At 44.0% G+C, this 18,543-nt stretch overlaps 1 protein-coding gene across 4 annotated transcripts in view; it reads right to left on the bottom strand.

The window, feature by feature from the left end:
- Nucleotides 1-18,543, bottom strand: part of htt (huntingtin) — a 107,224-nt gene that overhangs the window by 26,027 nt on the left and 62,654 nt on the right. For 3 of the 4 annotated variants that reach the window (XM_089578819.1, XM_089578816.1, XM_089578817.1), the window contains 11 exons: nt 17,113-17,203; nt 16,923-17,026; nt 16,777-16,852; nt 14,915-15,171; nt 12,442-12,556; nt 8,693-8,812; nt 6,539-6,769; nt 3,517-3,645; nt 2,637-2,814; nt 2,465-2,527; nt 177-299 (listed from right to left, as the gene is read on the bottom strand). In XM_089578819.1, coding sequence (XP_089434945.1) covers nt 177-299; nt 2,465-2,527; nt 2,637-2,814; nt 3,517-3,645; nt 6,539-6,769; nt 8,693-8,812; nt 12,442-12,556; nt 14,915-15,171; nt 16,777-16,852; nt 16,923-17,026; nt 17,113-17,203 — 1,487 coding nt within the window. The remainder of the gene's footprint in view (nt 1-176; nt 300-2,464; nt 2,528-2,636; nt 2,815-3,516; nt 3,646-6,538; nt 6,770-8,692; nt 8,813-12,441; nt 12,557-14,914; nt 15,172-16,776; nt 16,853-16,922; nt 17,027-17,112; nt 17,204-18,543) is intronic. The other variant, XM_089578818.1, reaches the window with a different exon arrangement.

The following is an 18,543-nucleotide window of genomic DNA, read 5'->3' as shown; positions in this document are numbered from 1 at the left end:
GCTCTTCAGTGTGCACTTTCTGTCACAGAGAAAAATATCATGTGATGTTAAACGCCACTAAGTCAAAAAAGATTTACTCCAGTTTTGCTACTTCATAAAAGCATTGTCCACATGAGACCAGTGCACTAACAGAGCTTTACACTTGCTGTCAGTACAATGATCAAATAAGAACCCACCTTTGATCACTCTGTGCAAAGTAGTCCCGACAAAAACTGGGATATGAGCTTCTTTTCCAGAACGTTCCAGCCAGCCCACAAGCTCAGCCACATGAACACAGGCCTGCTGTACGTGCATGTACTCTGCACACAGAAAGACAAGATATATCATTGATGAATGTTGTAATTGAGTGACCAATATTGAATCATAACTGACATAATTCTCTGATATAGTTTAAACCTTTCCTTACTGCACCACAGGCAACTATCAATACCATTGATGGTCTTTAATATGACGTAAAGAAATAGATCTGCAAGTTTTGGACAAGCAGCATCGTAGCAGCACAACTCAGAAAGCTGCTGTTTCATTTTCAGACGCAGTTATTTTTTATTCTTGTTCTTTTCTTTTGTTTGTCCAACTCAGCGTATATCACGCGCTGCAAAATAAATGGCACGAATCTCAGATAGAAGTGTGTAGAGAGCCCAGCTTTTTTTTTTTTAAAGCTGTGGCTAACACTTTTCAGACAGTGTTGGATCATTTGGTTTGGTTTGGTTGGGGTTTAACGTCCCAAAGTGACTCAGGCTATGAGAGACACCGTAGTGGAGGGCTCCGGAAATTTCGACCACCTGGGGTTCTTTAAAGTGCAGTGACATCGCACAGTACACGAGCCTCTCGCAGTTCGCCTCTATAGAAATTCAACCGCCTCGGCCGGGATCGAACCCGCGTCTTTCGGGTTAGCAGCCAAGCACCATAACCACTGAGCCACTGCGGCGGCTTGGGTCATTTGATTTATCCTCAAACTGCAACATATTACTAGCGTTAAAATACACACGAAGGACAGCGAGCAGAAACACATAGGACAGACGCTAGCTGCTCGCTGTCCTTTGTGTGTATTTTAACGCTAGTAATATGCCACAGTCTGTGGATCAAAAGCACCAACTAGCCCTACTTTATTCTTTAATTTGATTTTAGTCTTGAAAGTGACACTTCATTACAGAAGCCAGAAAGTATGGTGGGTACTCAACAGTGAGTACTATTTTCTGCTTTCAGGCCATGATAATATGATGGGCACATTTTATTTTAAGTTTGTAGTGTTTTATTTTTAACCTTAGGGTCTACCTAATTTGCCAAATGCATGTCATGTGAAGCTGCAGCTCGGATCAGCGTGACAGGCCCACACTCATCCGAGTCTTATGTAAATTTTCAGAGTGTCTGTTTTATGGATATTTACCTCATGTTTTATGCATGCTCTACCATTTTGGAGCAACTCTGTGCTGACATTCCTGACAGTGCGTGCGCATAAAGCATCTAACAGAGAGCAAAAGTTCCTTGGTGTGAAGTTTTCATCTCAAAAGCAGACACCCACTGCACAGGTTTTTACCAAGTAAATTTACTATGATGCCAACAGTTTTTGGCTGTTTTTTGATCAACCATTTGTTAATATGGAGCTTTGCGCTAGTCGGACATTTTACCTGGTCCCTTAAAGTCAGAGTTGAAGGGATACTGAATGAAAATCTGGAAATTGAGAAAAAGCCAGATTTTTATCCGTAAGATATGATTACAGTCATCACTCGGGTTATTTTTGAGTGGATGGTTGTATTTTTGACATTTCGTAAGCAGTTGCCGGGCTGCACTCAGCGCGCGCCTGCCCACAAGCTGGCGGGCATGACGTCAAGCCTAACCTCAGCAGCACTGCAGGCAAGCTGGCTTGACGGTGCACTGCCCAGGAATCCCCACCCCCTTGTTGCCCTGGTACGTGTGAGGTGGCGCTACTGGTACTGTCCCTGTGAAATGTTGCTTTTTTTGGTTTGCTGTCGCTTCAGATGATGGGGATTTCCAATTAATTCTGATCGAATCAGCCAAGTAGTTACCCAAAGTATACAACCACGAGATACAGGCAGAGAACCTTGAAGCGTGAACACAAGGAAGCCGAACGAATTACTGTACAAAGATGCAAAAGCATGTCAAACATGTTCATTTTCATGCCGCCTGTGCTGGTGATAGCTTGCAATGGGTAAGGTTGACGTCACATCCTGTATTGTGGGAGCATTCACAGGCAGTCGTTAGGTTAGGCAGTTTGAAAAATATTAATTAAAATAAATACTTACTGCTTATTTCTGTTTCAGAACAGTGCTACATTGGTCACGTTCAGTGCCAGAGCTATCACTTGGGTCAGAAACCTTGGTGGAAAGGTTTTTGTTCACTGTCCCTTTAATAGGCTTTACTGTGTAATATTACTGAGAGGCTATTTACGAATCTTGATGTAATTCATTCAAGGTTCATGGTTCTAAACGACTGTGGTACACACCTGGAGAGCTGTCCTTTGGCTTTCGAGGTGCCACTTTTACTGGAAAGCTTTTCCATCCTTTTACTGAAACAACGAAGAGCCAGAAAAATGAGACAATCGCCAGCAGCAACAAAGAGAGAGAAAAAGACAGGAGCAGCAGTTGCAACCCTGTCTGCATTTGGACCCTACTCACAGCGACTGACAAGGTGGTAGATGGCTGTCGTGATGGAACAGACCCAGGTCACGTGCTTCTGGAGACCAATGAGAGACGACAGGCTTGGGCTGCTCAGCACAGCATCCAGTGCTTGCAGAAACTCCTCCAAGTGGTTGCAGGAAAAGTAGTCGGGAGTCTCCGTCATCCACCGTATAGCCTAGAAGACGAGCTGAGTGAGTCTGAGCCTCCTAGAAGACAGCTAGTTCTTGCAGCACTAAGCAGCCACTGCCAACTTTGCCAAATTAATTTCACTACTCTCACAATGCGTAGGGAAAAAAAAAAGAAAGCTGACAACTTTTTAGATATTTATTCATTAAAATGTAGTAATTAAATTAGGAAGCACAGAAAGGCTAACTGTAAATGATTCACATTATGAAGACAACAAAGTTAAGAATTCTCCACAGAAAGGGGTAACTGCATGTCTACATCTTTCGTTTACTTGGTTGTTTGACATGCACAATCTTTTTATCTTCTCATGAGTCCATTAAATCGTGTGCATTCTCCACTGTGTCACCGTTTTGTTTTTTCTGCACCACACAAGAGCACTAAGCGCTTACTAGACTAGAATTAAAGGCATACTTTAAGCAACGAAACCTAAGATATCATTATGACATGTGGAAACTAAGTACTGAAAAAGGAAAAAAAAAAAAGCTTTTTACCAGAAGAGCAGTGGCAACTTTCACCTTCTCAAAAATTATTCATACTTTGAAGTGTTCACTCTTCACTTTACTCTTTCAGAAAAAAAAAAAAAAGAATGGAAAAAAACCCTTGCTGATAACTTTGGCATAATATTCCTTCTTCAGGGGGGTCCATTCAAATCATGAGCCAAATAAAAGGGGCAGCCAGACATGACACCCACCTCAGCACAGAGCACAGCAAACCTAGCCACATCCTCGAGGCTGTCGATAGGCATGTCCGCAGCCAGGACTGCCAGGCCATCCAGGTAAGTGGCCAAGGGCGGTGCCAACCGGCAAAGTGTATCCCACACCTGCATTATAATTGTTCTATTACCTATGGGAGTCCATGCTTGTGGCAGTGCTGTGACGTCTACTCTATGGACCTCTTGGACTGATGAATTTCTTAATTATGGGCCCATAAAGACAGCTCTTATTTGGGGGTTTAGGCCCTCAAAATTTGACGGTGAGGGAGTGACAAAAACTAAGCACTATTAATTAACAGACCGATTTTTCGGACTCGCAAGGAACCACAACAGCATCCGAAATATCAAATTTCACTGAAAAAAAAAACAATCCCCGATGATTATGGTACTTCCTAATAATGAAATTTGAGCCCAATTCTATAGGTGTTTTTATTATGCATGCGCTTCTTCTAAGCTAGAACTACAGCACGGGCCGACTGACGGCACTAATTGTCCTTCATATATAGGGTGTGATGCGTATGTTCGTCACTTCGCGCTAAAGCAGGTGTAGACACACACAGTGTTCACAGTACAAATCCTCTCTCATCCAACCATTGAGGCTCGCACTGTCAGTGGTCAGGTGGGAAGTGAGGTTTCCAGAGGTGTTGAGTTTCTACTCTCTGACCCAGCCAACGTTTTTAGATCCCTTTCAGTTTGCAAGCTCCCTCGGGCCGAGCCCGAGAAAGCGGCCCCCGTCCGCTTCCACTCACCACGCGGCGCTGCTGTCGCTGTCGGCCCGGAGCCGCCGGAGCGCTCGCGCTTGGCAGTTGCTGTGACAGCCTGTTCTCATCCGCGATAACATTGGGAGCGAACACGTCGAACTCAAATTTGCTGCACTTTTGTAGCTGTCACGTTGAAACTTCAGTCTCATGGTTAAAGAAATGTTTCGCCTGGCTAGTAAGGGTGAGATAAAGTGCAGGGTGATGCCAGTTCGCAAAATACCAATCGTTTGCATTGCGCTTTATCGCATCGCGTTCGCGATGTTTAGCGCTATGTGTATGTTGGAGTAAAGCTATCAATATTTTTTCGGTAGAATGCACGAAACATCAATGAAAGGTTAAAACTAGCGATGTTCCACTTCTAGATCAGTCACGAAATTCCGCGCTATATTATCAACGAAGCACCGCACATACCAGCAGCATTTTGCACGTTCTTTAGAATGCCAATTTCAGTGAACACAACTATAAATGCAGACGCACTTAGCTGGATGCAGGGAGGGAATAACTATAGAAGAGCTTTTTATTTGCAATGATCGCACAGACGGGAGCAGCATCCTGCACTTTCATTTTTAGAATGTTAATTTCATTGAACACAGACAAGCATTAAATGCAGACACACTAAATCGGAACCACGGAGGGAATGGCTACAGAAGGCGAGCTTTTTTATTTGCAATAACCTTTTCTCTGTTCTCCAGCCGACGGTTGTCTCTCGCATAGAAGTGCATGCGTTTCACTATGACAAAATGCAGCAGTTGGCATGTAAAAGTGGCCATATGCTCTGCACATCCAAGCCGAGCAAGGTTTTGCAATTGCAGCTCGTCTAGCACCTCCCAAAAAATGTCACCAAAAACGGGACCTTCTTTCAAAGAATTCGAGATTGCTTAGTTTACAATGTTGGTAAACTCTAGCATCTTTTTGGTGGGATGCTTTAAGCACCCTTGCTTGAAGCTTTTGTATACTGTGAGATAAGCGTCACTGCCAACAACTGGCACAGGAGAGCTGATATCTTCCATGCTGATATCTGCTGGCTGCTCCAAATCAGGCGGCGGCGACGATGGCGTAGGCGCGAAGGGCCACGCTGGTCGGGCAAACAGCGTGGCGAGCGCCACCGCGTGGCAGGAAACGGGAAGGCGACAATCCGCGCACCGCAGCTTTCGAACTGAAAGGGATCTAAAAACGTCGTTGGACCCAGCGCCGCCGCGCGTGAGTGAAGTGGAAAGGGCAACACACAACACGCACAAGGTTATGAGCTCTCCACGGGCAAACAGGGGTTTCTCTAAGTTTCTGGGTCCTTCTGCGGCATGCGCAGGCGTGATTCTTTTTGTGCTGTACCAGCTTTCGGTGCTATGGTGCACACGACTCTGGTGCCACCTCTGAGCGAGCGGCAGCACTCTATGCGCCTGTGCGGCAAGCACGTGTTTGTGTTTTTATGTTCGGTGCTTGGTCACAGCAACAGCGATGGCGAGGGAAGACATTCAACCCATGAGCCAGCGCTTAATAGCTACAATCTAAAATCTCTTTACTTCAACTCCTAATAGCCAATATGATGGAGAAAGAGGTCAGTTGTTTTGTGCATATTCTTAAGATGACTCAAGATTTCACCACGCACTGTGTGCACAGACAATGGGTGGTGACCACTTTGATGAGCTACATGTTTGATGGCTCTACTGCCGTTGTCACGTTACGGAAAAATGCTTGGATTGGGAGAAAGTCCGCTGCAGGAATTGCGCAGCACCTACTGAACAGAGGGCCCAAAATGAAAAGGCCTTCAAAGATGGTGATAAAGATAAGGAAGAACTGTCAAACAGTCGAAGCAAATGCTTTGTTGGCGTTGACTTTCGTAATCAGGCCTAGTGACTAGAGCTGAAAACCAACCTCAGAACCAGTGACATGTTACTGTATGCACACTGTGGTGGCTGGCATATGATGAGAACCGTTTTGTCTATTACCAAAAACGGCAGCTTTGACGGTGTGCAATAGAACAGTCGGGGCTATGATGCGTTTTGTCGTGGGTACAAGTTCCTTGCTACGAGAAGCGTTGCCATTTCCTTTCGCTTGCCATGACCACTGCTCAAGTTTTTGCAGCGGACGTTTTTCAAGAATGGTCCAACTCGTAACAACGTGTGTGCTGATGGCACGTGCATGTGTGTGTGCCACCAGTTATTTCACCATGCAAAGCCACTTCGCCCAGCTAAGCATCAGTTCCACGGTGGTGGAAGTGGCACATGGAAAAAGCCACCCACCTGTGCATCCTCCAGCAGTGCGATAAGCCGGGCCTGATGCCGTGCCTCACGGGGGCACTCCGCCACTGCAGCCGCCAGGAAAGGGTGGTGTGGCTGTGGTAACTCAGCCACAAGGCGTCGTGTCTGGCCTAGCACACAGGATCGTGCTGCTCGATACAGCGCTGACTCGCCCGTGCTAGAGCGCTGGGCACCCAGTCGCAGGCTGGCACACACCACGGACGGCCCCACATCCTGCTCCAACACACTCAGTGTGACACGACAGCTACAGTGTGCACCCAGGAACAATAAAAACAATGGTAGATATGCCAAATGTGCAAAGTACACCCGGTCATATTTGTGCAGTGTGTGCTAGTGGCGAGTGGCAAGGCACGTCACTACACGTCACTCCATGGCTTGCATGTCACATGACCTTCTCTTTCTCGTTTGGGCTGGAGCAGTGAGCAGATCACTGCAGCACTGGCAAGACAGGGAAGGTCTTGTGACATTTGCACAATGGAGTGATGTGAACTGGGGGGCGTTGCTTTGTGTGTGGGCTTTTTGGAAGCATGTCTTTGGCGCAAGAGGGCCAAAATTTGTTGAGCCACAACGCCGAGGGTGATCCCGTTTTAGAATTGATAAAAATTGATATCTCTATTACTAGCAGCCAGCTACGAATCTCTTAACTGCAACTGGGCACCTAACTATAATAGTTAAAAATTTAATTATCAGAAATTAGTCAAGCAGCTTATAAACATTATTCACCTGTTTTCTTATGTCCAGCAACACTGATATTATTGCACCACAGTAGCTTTCTTCATAACTAAGTAAGCCTATTTTTAAAAATTAGGGGTGGGATTCCCTGAAATGCTTGGTATGTGTTCTTTGGTTTTAACGCACCGCAGAGCCAGAACTGCCTACACCACAGCACTGAAGGCATTTATGTTTTGAGAAACTGTAAAGTGACACGGCTATTACTAATGGTTAGATACAAATCTATAAATATGACAAGATGCTTAACCCTCAGTGACATGTTTTTGTTGACTCACATCAGTTTTTTATTATCTGCCACTGCCGACACCACTATGCTGAAGAAATACAATTGGTTTTACCTTGAAAAGCCTATTTTTAAATACTATTACTTATCATATTTACTGATACATCTGGTGTAATAGGTGACTGCTTTGAAAATGTGGCAGCTTCTGACAAGACACACTTCATGCAAACACATACTCCCAAGCTCGTGAAAATGCACACACACTATAGTGCAATTCACTTATAACGATACTGAGAAAACCGCAAAATCCGATCATTATAACCTATTATCATTATATCTGGAACAGCAAAAAAAAAGCAAAAAGAACATATCCACATATTTCCCCCATGCATGTTAGCTACCGCCACCAGTGCTCCTGTCAAAGGCGCACAGCCTCTTGGCGCCTTGGCCTCTGCCAAGTTCACAGAGTGAGCCACCCCGGAGGGGCGCTGTGATGTCATCTGCACATAGCATCTTGGCGCACTGCCAAGGTCTGCACTGCCCACAGCATGAAACAGAGGAACGCGCTTAGAAAAACTAAAGCTTTAAAAAAAAAAAAAAGTGGGGGTTGGGTTCAGAGATACCGACTTGCGCTTTTGACGCCATCATTTTTACCCATTTCACAAATGCAAAAACAGTTCAGACAGCAGAAACAACGTTTGTGTGGGAAAGCGCTGCGTAGCTGCGGCCAAGCAAACTCTTCCCTCCAGCGATTGTGATGATGACAGCGCTTGGTTTCCAAAAGTTCTACGCAATGCCCGCTCATGAATTTCGCCACACCAGCCCTTTCCACCAGTCCCTTCTGCTTGCGAGTTGTTTTTACGTTATTCACTTGAATGTGTTTTATTTTTTATCAAACATTAACACCTTCCGAGCAACTAGAATCCTACTGTTGTATCCGTTATTTCGGCGGTAATTTTATCATTATATATATGGTTTATTTTTACATAGGAGCAATACGAAAATTGATAAATCTAAAGCATTTGATCGTTATAAGCGATATATCGTTATACATGGCGTCATTATAAGAGTTTGAGTAAGTGTGGCACGTGAACAAACAGACTTGCGTCCTTCCAGTGTTTAGAGTGTTTGGTCAACTCACACAAGCCAGACTTCTAAAGTGCTAGAACTAAAAGACTGACCTTTAACTGCATGATGGCTTCTGTGTCTTCATGACTCAAGTTAGCCAGCAGTTGGGAGCACTCCACTGCACATGCTTGCCCGGAACAACAGCGTTCACGTACTTGTGCAAGAAACCATTCCTGCAACAGAGCAAGAGGAGAGAAAAATCAACTACAATTCTTGCGAAAAATATGCACTCCTTCCCCCCCCCCCCCCCCCCCCCCCCCCCCCCCCCCCCCCCCCCAAAATGTTTCCAGGCCATGCTTTGAGACTTCTGCAGTACTGCCTGTTCCAAAACTCATATCATACAGAAGGGGAAATTGCCCTCTTTTTTTTTACAACCTGTGAGTGGCAACAGTGACGCATGAATCTAACAGTAGGATCCCAAAACTGTTCAGAACAGCAGAACCATGGGATGCATATTTATAGTCAAACAGTGCGCATGCTTACGGTGGGATGTGGGTCTTGAGATCGCAACAAAATTGCGAAAAAGTCACTTTTCAAGAAAACACCGTTTCATACTACATATTCTTCAAAGTACAGCTATGCAAAATATCCGCGCTCAAAACGATCCCAAAGTATACAAAAAATGAAAACTTCCAAGAGCCACATGGCTGAAAAAAAAAAAGTGCGAGCTTCGAAGTGGCGTTTCACTTCACGCAGTCACAATTCCAAGACCACTCTTCGATCACCGCAATTTTGTTACTATCTGAAAGCTCGTTTAGTGCCCTTTCATTTGACATCTCGCGGGATGGCATCACATCAGCGCAACCAAAGCTACAGGCGTTTTCTTGTGACTCATTTCCTGTGACTGAATAGGTGCACACAGACTTCAAGCCTCCTTATCTCGGTTCGTGATTTTACAAATGCAGTGTCTGCCTTATGGGCCTTTTCCTGGTTTCTCTTGAGCAATTGAAATGAGCGTGGCATCAATTTATTCGGGAAGAGTATAGCTGTGTGGTGGTGCTATTTTTACTGGTTTTTACATTATGCAATTAACTTAATTGCCAGCTTTTCTAAATTACCGGCCAACCTGCTTAGTACGGCTACTCAAAGATTTTTTTTACCAATGTAGTTTCACTGAGGCAAGCGTAAAATCAGCATCACCGCACAAAGTGCATCTTGGGTGATTTGTTCTGTAAATATTCAAAAGAATTTTTGAACACTTTTTGACTAATGGCCTGTAATGAAGAGCCCAATTCAAATCACAAAACTGCTTACAACTTGAACTATAATTGCGCTATTCAAAACTCCAATTGCATATTTGCACTCTACACAAGCAACACACACTCACAGAGTCATTTTAGTAAGAATCCTACCATAAATTAAAAGGAATCAGTTTCAAGACCCGCATCTCCCCTAAACCCCAAAAGAAATAGCGGATACCCGAACTTCTTACATCTGCACCACACGGCCGTACCATAACCTACTCCACCTCCTCCTTTCAATGAGCCGCGTCACACTGGAACAGTCTCTCCCATTCTGTTGCTGCCATCACCTGCCCCTCATCCTTCTACGCCAACATTGAAATTCACATAACACCGCGACAACATGTAACGAAACTTTTAACCCCCCCCCCCTTATGTAATACCCCGAAAGGGGCCGAAAGCACTGTAGACACCAAATTTTATTGTGTGTTTTCTTCTTTCAAATGATGGTTTAGATATTAAAATAAATGGATTACTGCGTGGTTTTTGCCTACAACCGATAAATAATTTATAATTGGATTTCTTCTTGCATGTTGTTTCGGTTTCATCAACCGCACGATGGCTGTGACATGTAGTTGATGTTTAGGTCACATGATGGATGAAAAAATGGCAATATAAATGCTGATACATAGTTTTAATTCGCTACAGCACTTAAACCAGCCTGCTTCGATAGCTAGAATTACAACAAATGATGTATCAGCAGTAATATTGCCATTTTTTTGTGCCTCACATGACCCAAACATCAACTACACGTCACAGCCATCATTCGGTTGTTGAAACCAAAACCGAGACAGCATCAAGAAGAAATTGAATGATAAATTATTCGGCAGTCGTAGGCGAATACCATAGGGTGCTCTATGTATACCAATGTCTAGTGCGTCGTTTAAAACATGCAAGCAAAAATTTGGTGTCTGTAGTCCTTTAGAGCAAATAAATGAAATAAAATGAAATGAAACAGCACTCAAGCTATAGCACGATTGTACAGGTGTGGCCAAAATATTACACAGCAGTTGTGTGTGTCGTTTTTCCTTCACTGTCCTTGTCTGCAAGCACTGCTTATCCCATGTCTGAAAACCAGGTAGCCCAGCAACTTGGCATTAGAAACCTTTTCACAATCTATGCAGAAAATATTCCCATATTTACTCACGTATAATTTGCACACTCCTAATTTACTACCCGGGTTTTCTAAAAAAAAACCTTTTACTGGCACATTTTGCACTCTCTGCTGCGCCAGACCACCGGTGTGTAGGCGGGTGAGCGCAAGGCAGGCTTGGGAAGAGCAGCGCGGCCGCACTGCCGTGTGCAGCTACGAAAGATGTGAGTGGTGAGGGAAGAACTGTGTGCTGTTCACCCAGCTTGCTCATGCTGGCGGTCACTTTCCCGGACAAACAGCTGTGACAGCAAACTTCCGGTAACCACCAGTGTGGTTGGTTTTAGTTTCTTGGTTTTATGGGGTTTAACGTCCCAAAGCGACTAAGGCTATGAGAGACGCCGTAGTGGAGGGCTCCGGAAATTTCGACCACCTGGGGTTCTTCAACGTGCACTGACATCGCACAGTACACGGGCCTCTAGAATTTCTCCTCCAAAGAAATTCTAGCCGCCACGGCCGGGATCGAACCCGCGTCTTTTGGGTCAGCAGCCGAGCACCATAGCCACTGAGCCACCGCGGCGGCCTAACCACCAGTGTGAGCTGGAATCCGAAACTATCGAACCGTTAGCTGCTCAGTTTGCTGCTAGTCAGCCGGACCACACACGAGGGTGCCGGTTTAGCACCTTTTATCTCAATTGGCCTCTAACTGCTGGCTTTGCAATTGTATCGTTGCATGTTTGAGCTGCATACGCACCGCAATGCCTTCCTGCAGGGAATTCGATATGTGGGGCAGGGCGGGAGAGGGTATACGTCCTATATTTTGAATCAACTTTTTTCTGGCCAATGAGGGGTGCAAGTTGGGGGGAGGGTCGACGTACAGGTGGCAACACATGGTATATACTGCGCGATACAACCTTTGTCGAGTTTTTTTAGGATGTGTTCGCGAAATCTCCGTGCAATTGTTGCATCCCCTTTCTGAAGCGTTAGTTTAAATAAAAAAAGGGTGCAAATTACACGAGTAAATAAGGTACAGTTTCTTGGGTTCACATGCAAGTGCAGCTGCGGCATGTGCTAACATATGCATAAAGTACTTCCTCATTTTCACTAGGTAAAGCGTAAGAAGAGCTTGACGACTGAAGCATGCTCCGTTACATTATGAACAGGACTGTACATCACAGCATGTGCTTTCAAGAAAAATAAATTTGTAGCTATTTCGTTAACACATTATCCAGAAGATAAAACAACTTCTTTGTTACCACAGTGAAAATCAATTTACCAAGTTGAATAGACTTTTTATATCTCTGACACTCAACTTACCTGCACATCCCCACATACAAGGTGTGAACACAGAAAGAGCAGAAGGGCAAGACAAATGTGTGTTGTTAACCCACGTGACGAGTACGCGACAGAGAAACACTCAACTTGGGCAAAGATTTCTCATTTATATGAATATGGATCATAACAGACACACCTTATTCACGTGCAGCTTTGGAGGGGTAACTAAGTCAGCTCCTTCCCCACATGCCAAAAGCTGTAATGCGTCTGCCTTCAGCAACTTCTCCAACAGAGCCAGAAGATGTGGGTGCCTGAAAACAAGCCAACACAAATTAAAGTATTTAGCTGGTGTAGAACATTTAGCACCACATTGGAAGAGAGTCACAGAATAGCAAGATAACAAAACCAGAAAGCTCCCTGTACAAAAAGGTTGCCATTAGTCTTACACATGCTAAAAAAATGAGAAGGTACTCATAGTTTGCAGCTACTTTTGCAAGTGCATCCCTTTAGATGCCGGGAGAAATACTCACTAGCCAGAGACAAAATAACCACTGGACCCATATGACTACTAGATTGTACTATTTCTACCTGTGACTACTTTCCTCTGTAAATATTCACATGTTTTAGTGGATGTTCTAGTGAACACTAACCAAGGGACAGAACTATTTGCAAACAGCATCATCTCAACTAGAAACTGCTAATTAAGGTGCTAATAAAGCTCCAACAAAAGCTTAGCTGTAGCCTGGCTCAAGAGATCCCTTCTTTTTCCTAGCTTCAAATTTTGCATGTGTTATTAGGAATCTTTTTTTGGACTTCAAATCACTTTCAAGATTGATGCTGTGCAAACAGAAGTGAACGGTAATGCAAGAATGTGTTTTGTCATATGGGCTGTGAAATACTACTAGCACCTTTCTTGATCATAGAAAAAGATAGATTGCAATGCAAAAAGCTATGCATGACTCATGTCAAGGTCATGGATATATGAGCGATAACAGGGCAGGAAGCCAGTTGCAGAACAAAAGCAATCTGCTGCACAACTGTAAGGTGAATTGCGAAAACGTTTTGATTACAGCTGTACAAGTAGTCAAACTTGGTAAATTAGCCCCAAATCGTGAATGCACATTGGATACAGAGCACAAATACATTTACCAGGAGTTTTCAAATATGAGCAAAATGCCATATACAGTTTCACAAATGCCCACTTTCTTCCATTCCAGCAGGCATCAATGTGTTTGGCAATCACTGTAACTTATGGCCCACAGAACTCAATTGATGTGGCAAAGGGTGACCAAATTTAAAGGACAGAAGTATGCAAGAAACTGTGCTAGCTTCCATAAGTACACATAATTTGATGTGCTGTGCCTATAGGCACGCTTATGCTGCGTGACTTGCTCGGAATGTACCATGCAAGCACAAAGTCACCGGCTGTGGCACATTTAGTGAATAAAGTGATGATCCAAGCACTGACGCCTACCAAGAAACAATTAGCAGTCATTAGCCAGATACCCCGCATCGGAGAACGACTGTTCAGGTCATATGTTGAGCAAGTCCTGCTAACCTACTTTGCACCCAGTTCTTAACTCACATCATTGCCTCAATTTTCTTGCTGAACATGCAGCACTATTTCTTAAGAAGGCTCTTTCAAAACACATTCTTAAAAGCTTCCTTTTTTTTGCCCCCAGAGTGAATGAAGCGCAAGTTTTTCCACTGCTGCTAATCATAGTAATGTTTTTGATCCTTGCATTTTATGGAACTGCCTAGCACACATTCATGAACAGCGAAGACAATTTCTGTGCTAGCGCAGATATGTAGAGCCGTCAAAAAACTTAAGGTCATCTGACGACCCTTGTAAAGTCAAAGATGATGGAAAAAGAACACTTTCACAGCAAAGGATGTAGGAAACATCGTGGCCTCCATTCTGCAGAATACCCAAGCCCTTCCATAAGGAGACATGTTACTGTTGAAAGAACAGCAGACACATAGACATGGTGAAAATAAATGTTTGGTTTAGGTTCGATTTAATGGGGTTTTAACGTCCCAAAGCGACTAGGGCTATGAGAGATCCCGCAGAGAAGGGCTCCGGAAATTTCGACCACCTGGGGTTCTTTAACATGCACTGACATCGCACAGCACACGGGCCTCTAGAATTTCGCCACAATCGAAATTCAGCCGCCGTGGTCGGGATCCACTAAGTATCTGTACACTGTAGTGATTAACCATAATGCCTGAAATTCACAAAATAACTAGTTCCTGACCACAATGAGCTAAAAAAAGTGCTATGGCATAACAGATTTTAGTGGATGCTCATGCATGTTCAAGCTGCCTCGTGGACAGGCTATGAAATGTGTCGGATTGCTGGTTGGCCTCTAAAACTAAAGTTCACCTGATTCATCTGAGCAGCTAACAGTTGATATGACCTCAAACTCACATATTCATACAAGTCTAATTCTTTTAATGTTTTCTCGAGCCTGTGCTTCTTTGTTACATCATGTTTAACAGCTGTTCTTACTTACAACACAGTTTCATGCTTTGCCTTAACTAACTGGTTCAGGTCAGGTCCCGTTGAGCACAAACACATTAGAAGAAAAGTAGCTTTTCAGCAAAGTGAGATCACACCAGACCGAATGCAGAACAAGTGGAAACGTGGATGTCAGTTCAGCAGAGCCCACCTGAGGTGCAACTTGGTTGAGCGCATGAATTCGGGCAGGCCGGCCAGGTCCTGCAAAGCTGTAGGGGATCTAGCAGCGAAGCCAGGCTCCGTGAGAATGAGCTCCAACTGCCGCTGGGCAAGGGCCTCGCAAGTTCGTGCCAGAGAAAGGTGTGGGGTTACCAGGATCTTCTCCACCAGCAAGGCCAGCAGAGCTGCTGACTGGGCTGGATGGATGCCCTCCAAGCAGCGAAGTAGCTTGCTCACAAAACTTGGCTGCTGCACACACAAGCATTTTGCCACACACACACAGTAAGCACATGAGACAGCAAGGGAACCAGAAGAGTTCAGTACAATCAAACAGGAGGCTGCACAATGGAGTGCCCTTCAATAACCAGGATAAGAGGCCCAACCCTTTTCTAATATAATGAATTACATATAAATTCCTCCTTTGCGCTACTGACCAAATTTTGCTTTCACCAACTGCCTGGAGCCATACACAATACCATGGCTCCTTGCAATGAAACTATACCACGAAGCCTGGCTCTACCTAGGCTGTGCTCATTACAATCAAAGGATTTACTTAGAACCTTTTTCTCTGGCTTTTAACCATCTGCTATTCAGTACTGGCTGCAGTCAACACTTTGGTAGGCACAGGTGCATCTACTAATTTCTCCCAGCTAGTGTGGCTAAGCCAAGCTACCTAACGTGCCCACGGACAAGCCATAAATTTTAAGCTTTGGAAATACTGGAAAGCAAGAAATAAATAGAAAAAAAAAAGCAGCAGCACTTTATCCTGCACCTTTCCTTTAGTAGTGCTCCATCTTTCCAGTCGATTTTTATTTCTCTGCTGCACATAAACCAAAACAGGGACTTTCTCAGCAGGACTACTGATCATGTCTTCACAGCAATTGAAAAACAAATGAACAACTGGGACACAAATTCGCTCTTTTTGCAGTGAAGGTAGATGGAAGCTTTGTCAAGCCGCTTGCGCGGCTTTTTTTCCTTTCTCCTCAGCCATTGTACATGACTGAAATAAATGCACTGAACTGAACTGAAGTCTGAAATTAAAGGATGGGGCTGTGTTCCCTACACCTCTGTGGTGCCAGGCACGAAGTCACCATGAAGCTGGGATTCCGAAGAGGAAGTGAGAGAGAGAGAGAGAAACAGAGAAAAGTACCCAGTCATTTAGTTACTTAGGCAGGCATGAATGCCTTATATCTCAAGAAATAAGATTTAAACCCAAAGAGCTCCCTTTAGTTATTTGCCGACTGTCTGTAAACTCGGAAAATGGTGTCAAACATCCCGAACTGGCAGAAACAAGTCCTCCTTGTGAACCCCTTTCTCATTTTATGTCTCCAATGCCTCACAGCTGCATCCAGAAGTAAACAGAATTGATAGCCTTTCTTTATTTTTTTCTTTGCCACACACTGCCACACACTTGCTGCCTAAATATCCTCTGGTGGTTGTTTCCACTTTTCTTATTTTAATTGAAGAACAATTATTTTTATGCCCTCTTCTTAGTGAGAACCATTTTTGTCAAAGTATTTCCTCTGGCAAACATCATGTTTGCCAACGAAGACAAGTAAAAACAACTGTGTTAAAACACTCATTTCGAGCAGTTCAGTTAAATGATGCACATGTATGTGACACTTTCAGGAGAAACGCTGCATGGGGGCCGCCTAAAGTTTGTTGCTACTTAAGGAATGTTGCAAAAGATGCTTTGTGACACAGAACCTCTCCGGTGCTACGGCCATTTCAAAAGGCAAGTTTGTCTCAGCAGTATTTCATCATGCCAATTTATGTTCACAGCTGCATGAAGGCAGTGGTGTAAATCACCACACTTTACTCATTAGGAGACCAGGGCACATACAGGACACTCACAGAACTCTTTGTTTCACAGCGGGTGAGCACTGCTTGAACAAACAAGCCACTTGCTGCTGGGTTCCGATGAATGACACTGAAAGAGGTAAGATCACATCAGCTAACCCACAAAAAGCTGCTCCGTCAGATGCAATTGTCTTACAAACCTTATGAAATCGGAGACAGGTGGCTCTGAAGACAGCCGTATGATTTCACTCACATGGTTGACGATGAGCCAGGTCATTGGTTCAGCATCATATATGTTTTCACACTGGTAAAAAATTATAATGAGGTTAGTAAAAGTGTCATAAAAGATAGGTTACCTTCTATATAAACACAGGAAATAATAGTACCTACCAGGTAGTCACAGAGCAGGATGAGTCCTGCCTGAGATACGAGCTCAAAATTACAAGAATAAGACGGTGTATTGAGGTTCCTACGAGCCATCCTGTAAAAAAAAAAAGGCACAAGGCAGCTAAATTTTACTGAAGTCAGTTTACTTCCACTATGATGCAGTTTTTAGTTTAAAATTCAGCAGCAATGAAAAGTGAAGACTGGCAACCTATATGTTGTAAATTGAGGGAAAACCACTCTCAAGAGCAGCTATTTCTTTTTTAATTTTTTACATTAATGAAAAACCAGAAATCAATGAAGTAATACCACATTTACATGCATAGTAAATTGCACTCTTTTTCTTAAAATTGAGGCTTCAAAAATGGAGTGCATAATTTATGCGGAGATTTTGTGAACAGTTCCTAAAAAAAACTCTACAAAGGTCATAATGCGTAGTATATACCATATATTGCTGCCTATCTCGCACCCCTCCCTGAACAAAAAAAAAAATTTGACTCCAAATCAAGACACACAGTCCCTCCCACACCACCCCATGTTACGTAGTCCCTGGCAGGATGGCAAGACGACATGTGTGCAGCTCGAACGAATAAATGTGCTACGGTACAATCATGAAGCCAGCAGTCAAAAGAAGCTGGAAGTTGAAAAGCGATAAACCAATGTCCTCGCGTGCGGCCCGGCTGACTAGTGGCAAACCAAACAGCAAACGGTTGAGTATTTTTGGTATCTGGCACATGCCGAAGGTCATTGGAAGTTTGCTTTCACAACTGTTTGTCCATGAAAGCGACTGCCAGCTCGAGTGAGCCAGCTAAATGGCATACAATTCATCCCTTCGCCACTCACACCTTTCGCAGTCGCACATGGCGACGTGGCCATGCCAATCTTCCCAAGCCTGCCTTGTACACAACTGCATGCATGCTGGCGGTCTGGTGCAGCAGGGAGTGCAAAATGTGCGAGTAAAAGTTTTTTTTTTAAACCCGAGTAATAAACTAGGTGTGCACAAATTACGCAAGTAAATACAGTACATTTTCAGAAACAGAATTACACAGAAAAAATTATGACTACTTAAAAAGATCTGGTAATTTCGGTACATTTCTTGGGAATTAATTTAGCAGTTAAAGGATTAAGGGTACTATACAGTACACTCGCGATAATTCAAACTCATATAATTTGTACGTTTGGTTAATTCAAACAAATTTCAAAGTTTTGGTTGGCTGGCTATATTTTCAATGCATTTTAAAGTCGCTTAATTCGAGACACGTACTTTTTGTCTAGCTCTGACGCTTCCAGCGCATGAAAGAGCGGCGACTGAGGTTAGATGAGTCTGGTTTGCGGCGCTGCATGAACTGAAAATCCGGCCCCTCCAACCAGTTAACTCCAATGCAGTCTGAAGGGGGGCCATGTCGATCGGAGTGGCCCTGTCAGCACGTAGTTTCG

The sequence above is a fragment of the Amblyomma mixtum genome, chromosome 3, assembly GCF_055824585.1.
Source record: "Amblyomma mixtum isolate Tamu chromosome 3, ASM5582458v1, whole genome shotgun sequence".
NCBI lineage: Eukaryota > Metazoa > Arthropoda > Arachnida > Ixodida > Ixodidae > Amblyomma > Amblyomma mixtum.
Note: the sequence above shows the minus strand (reverse complement) of the source record. Positions and strands in the feature narration are given on the sequence as shown.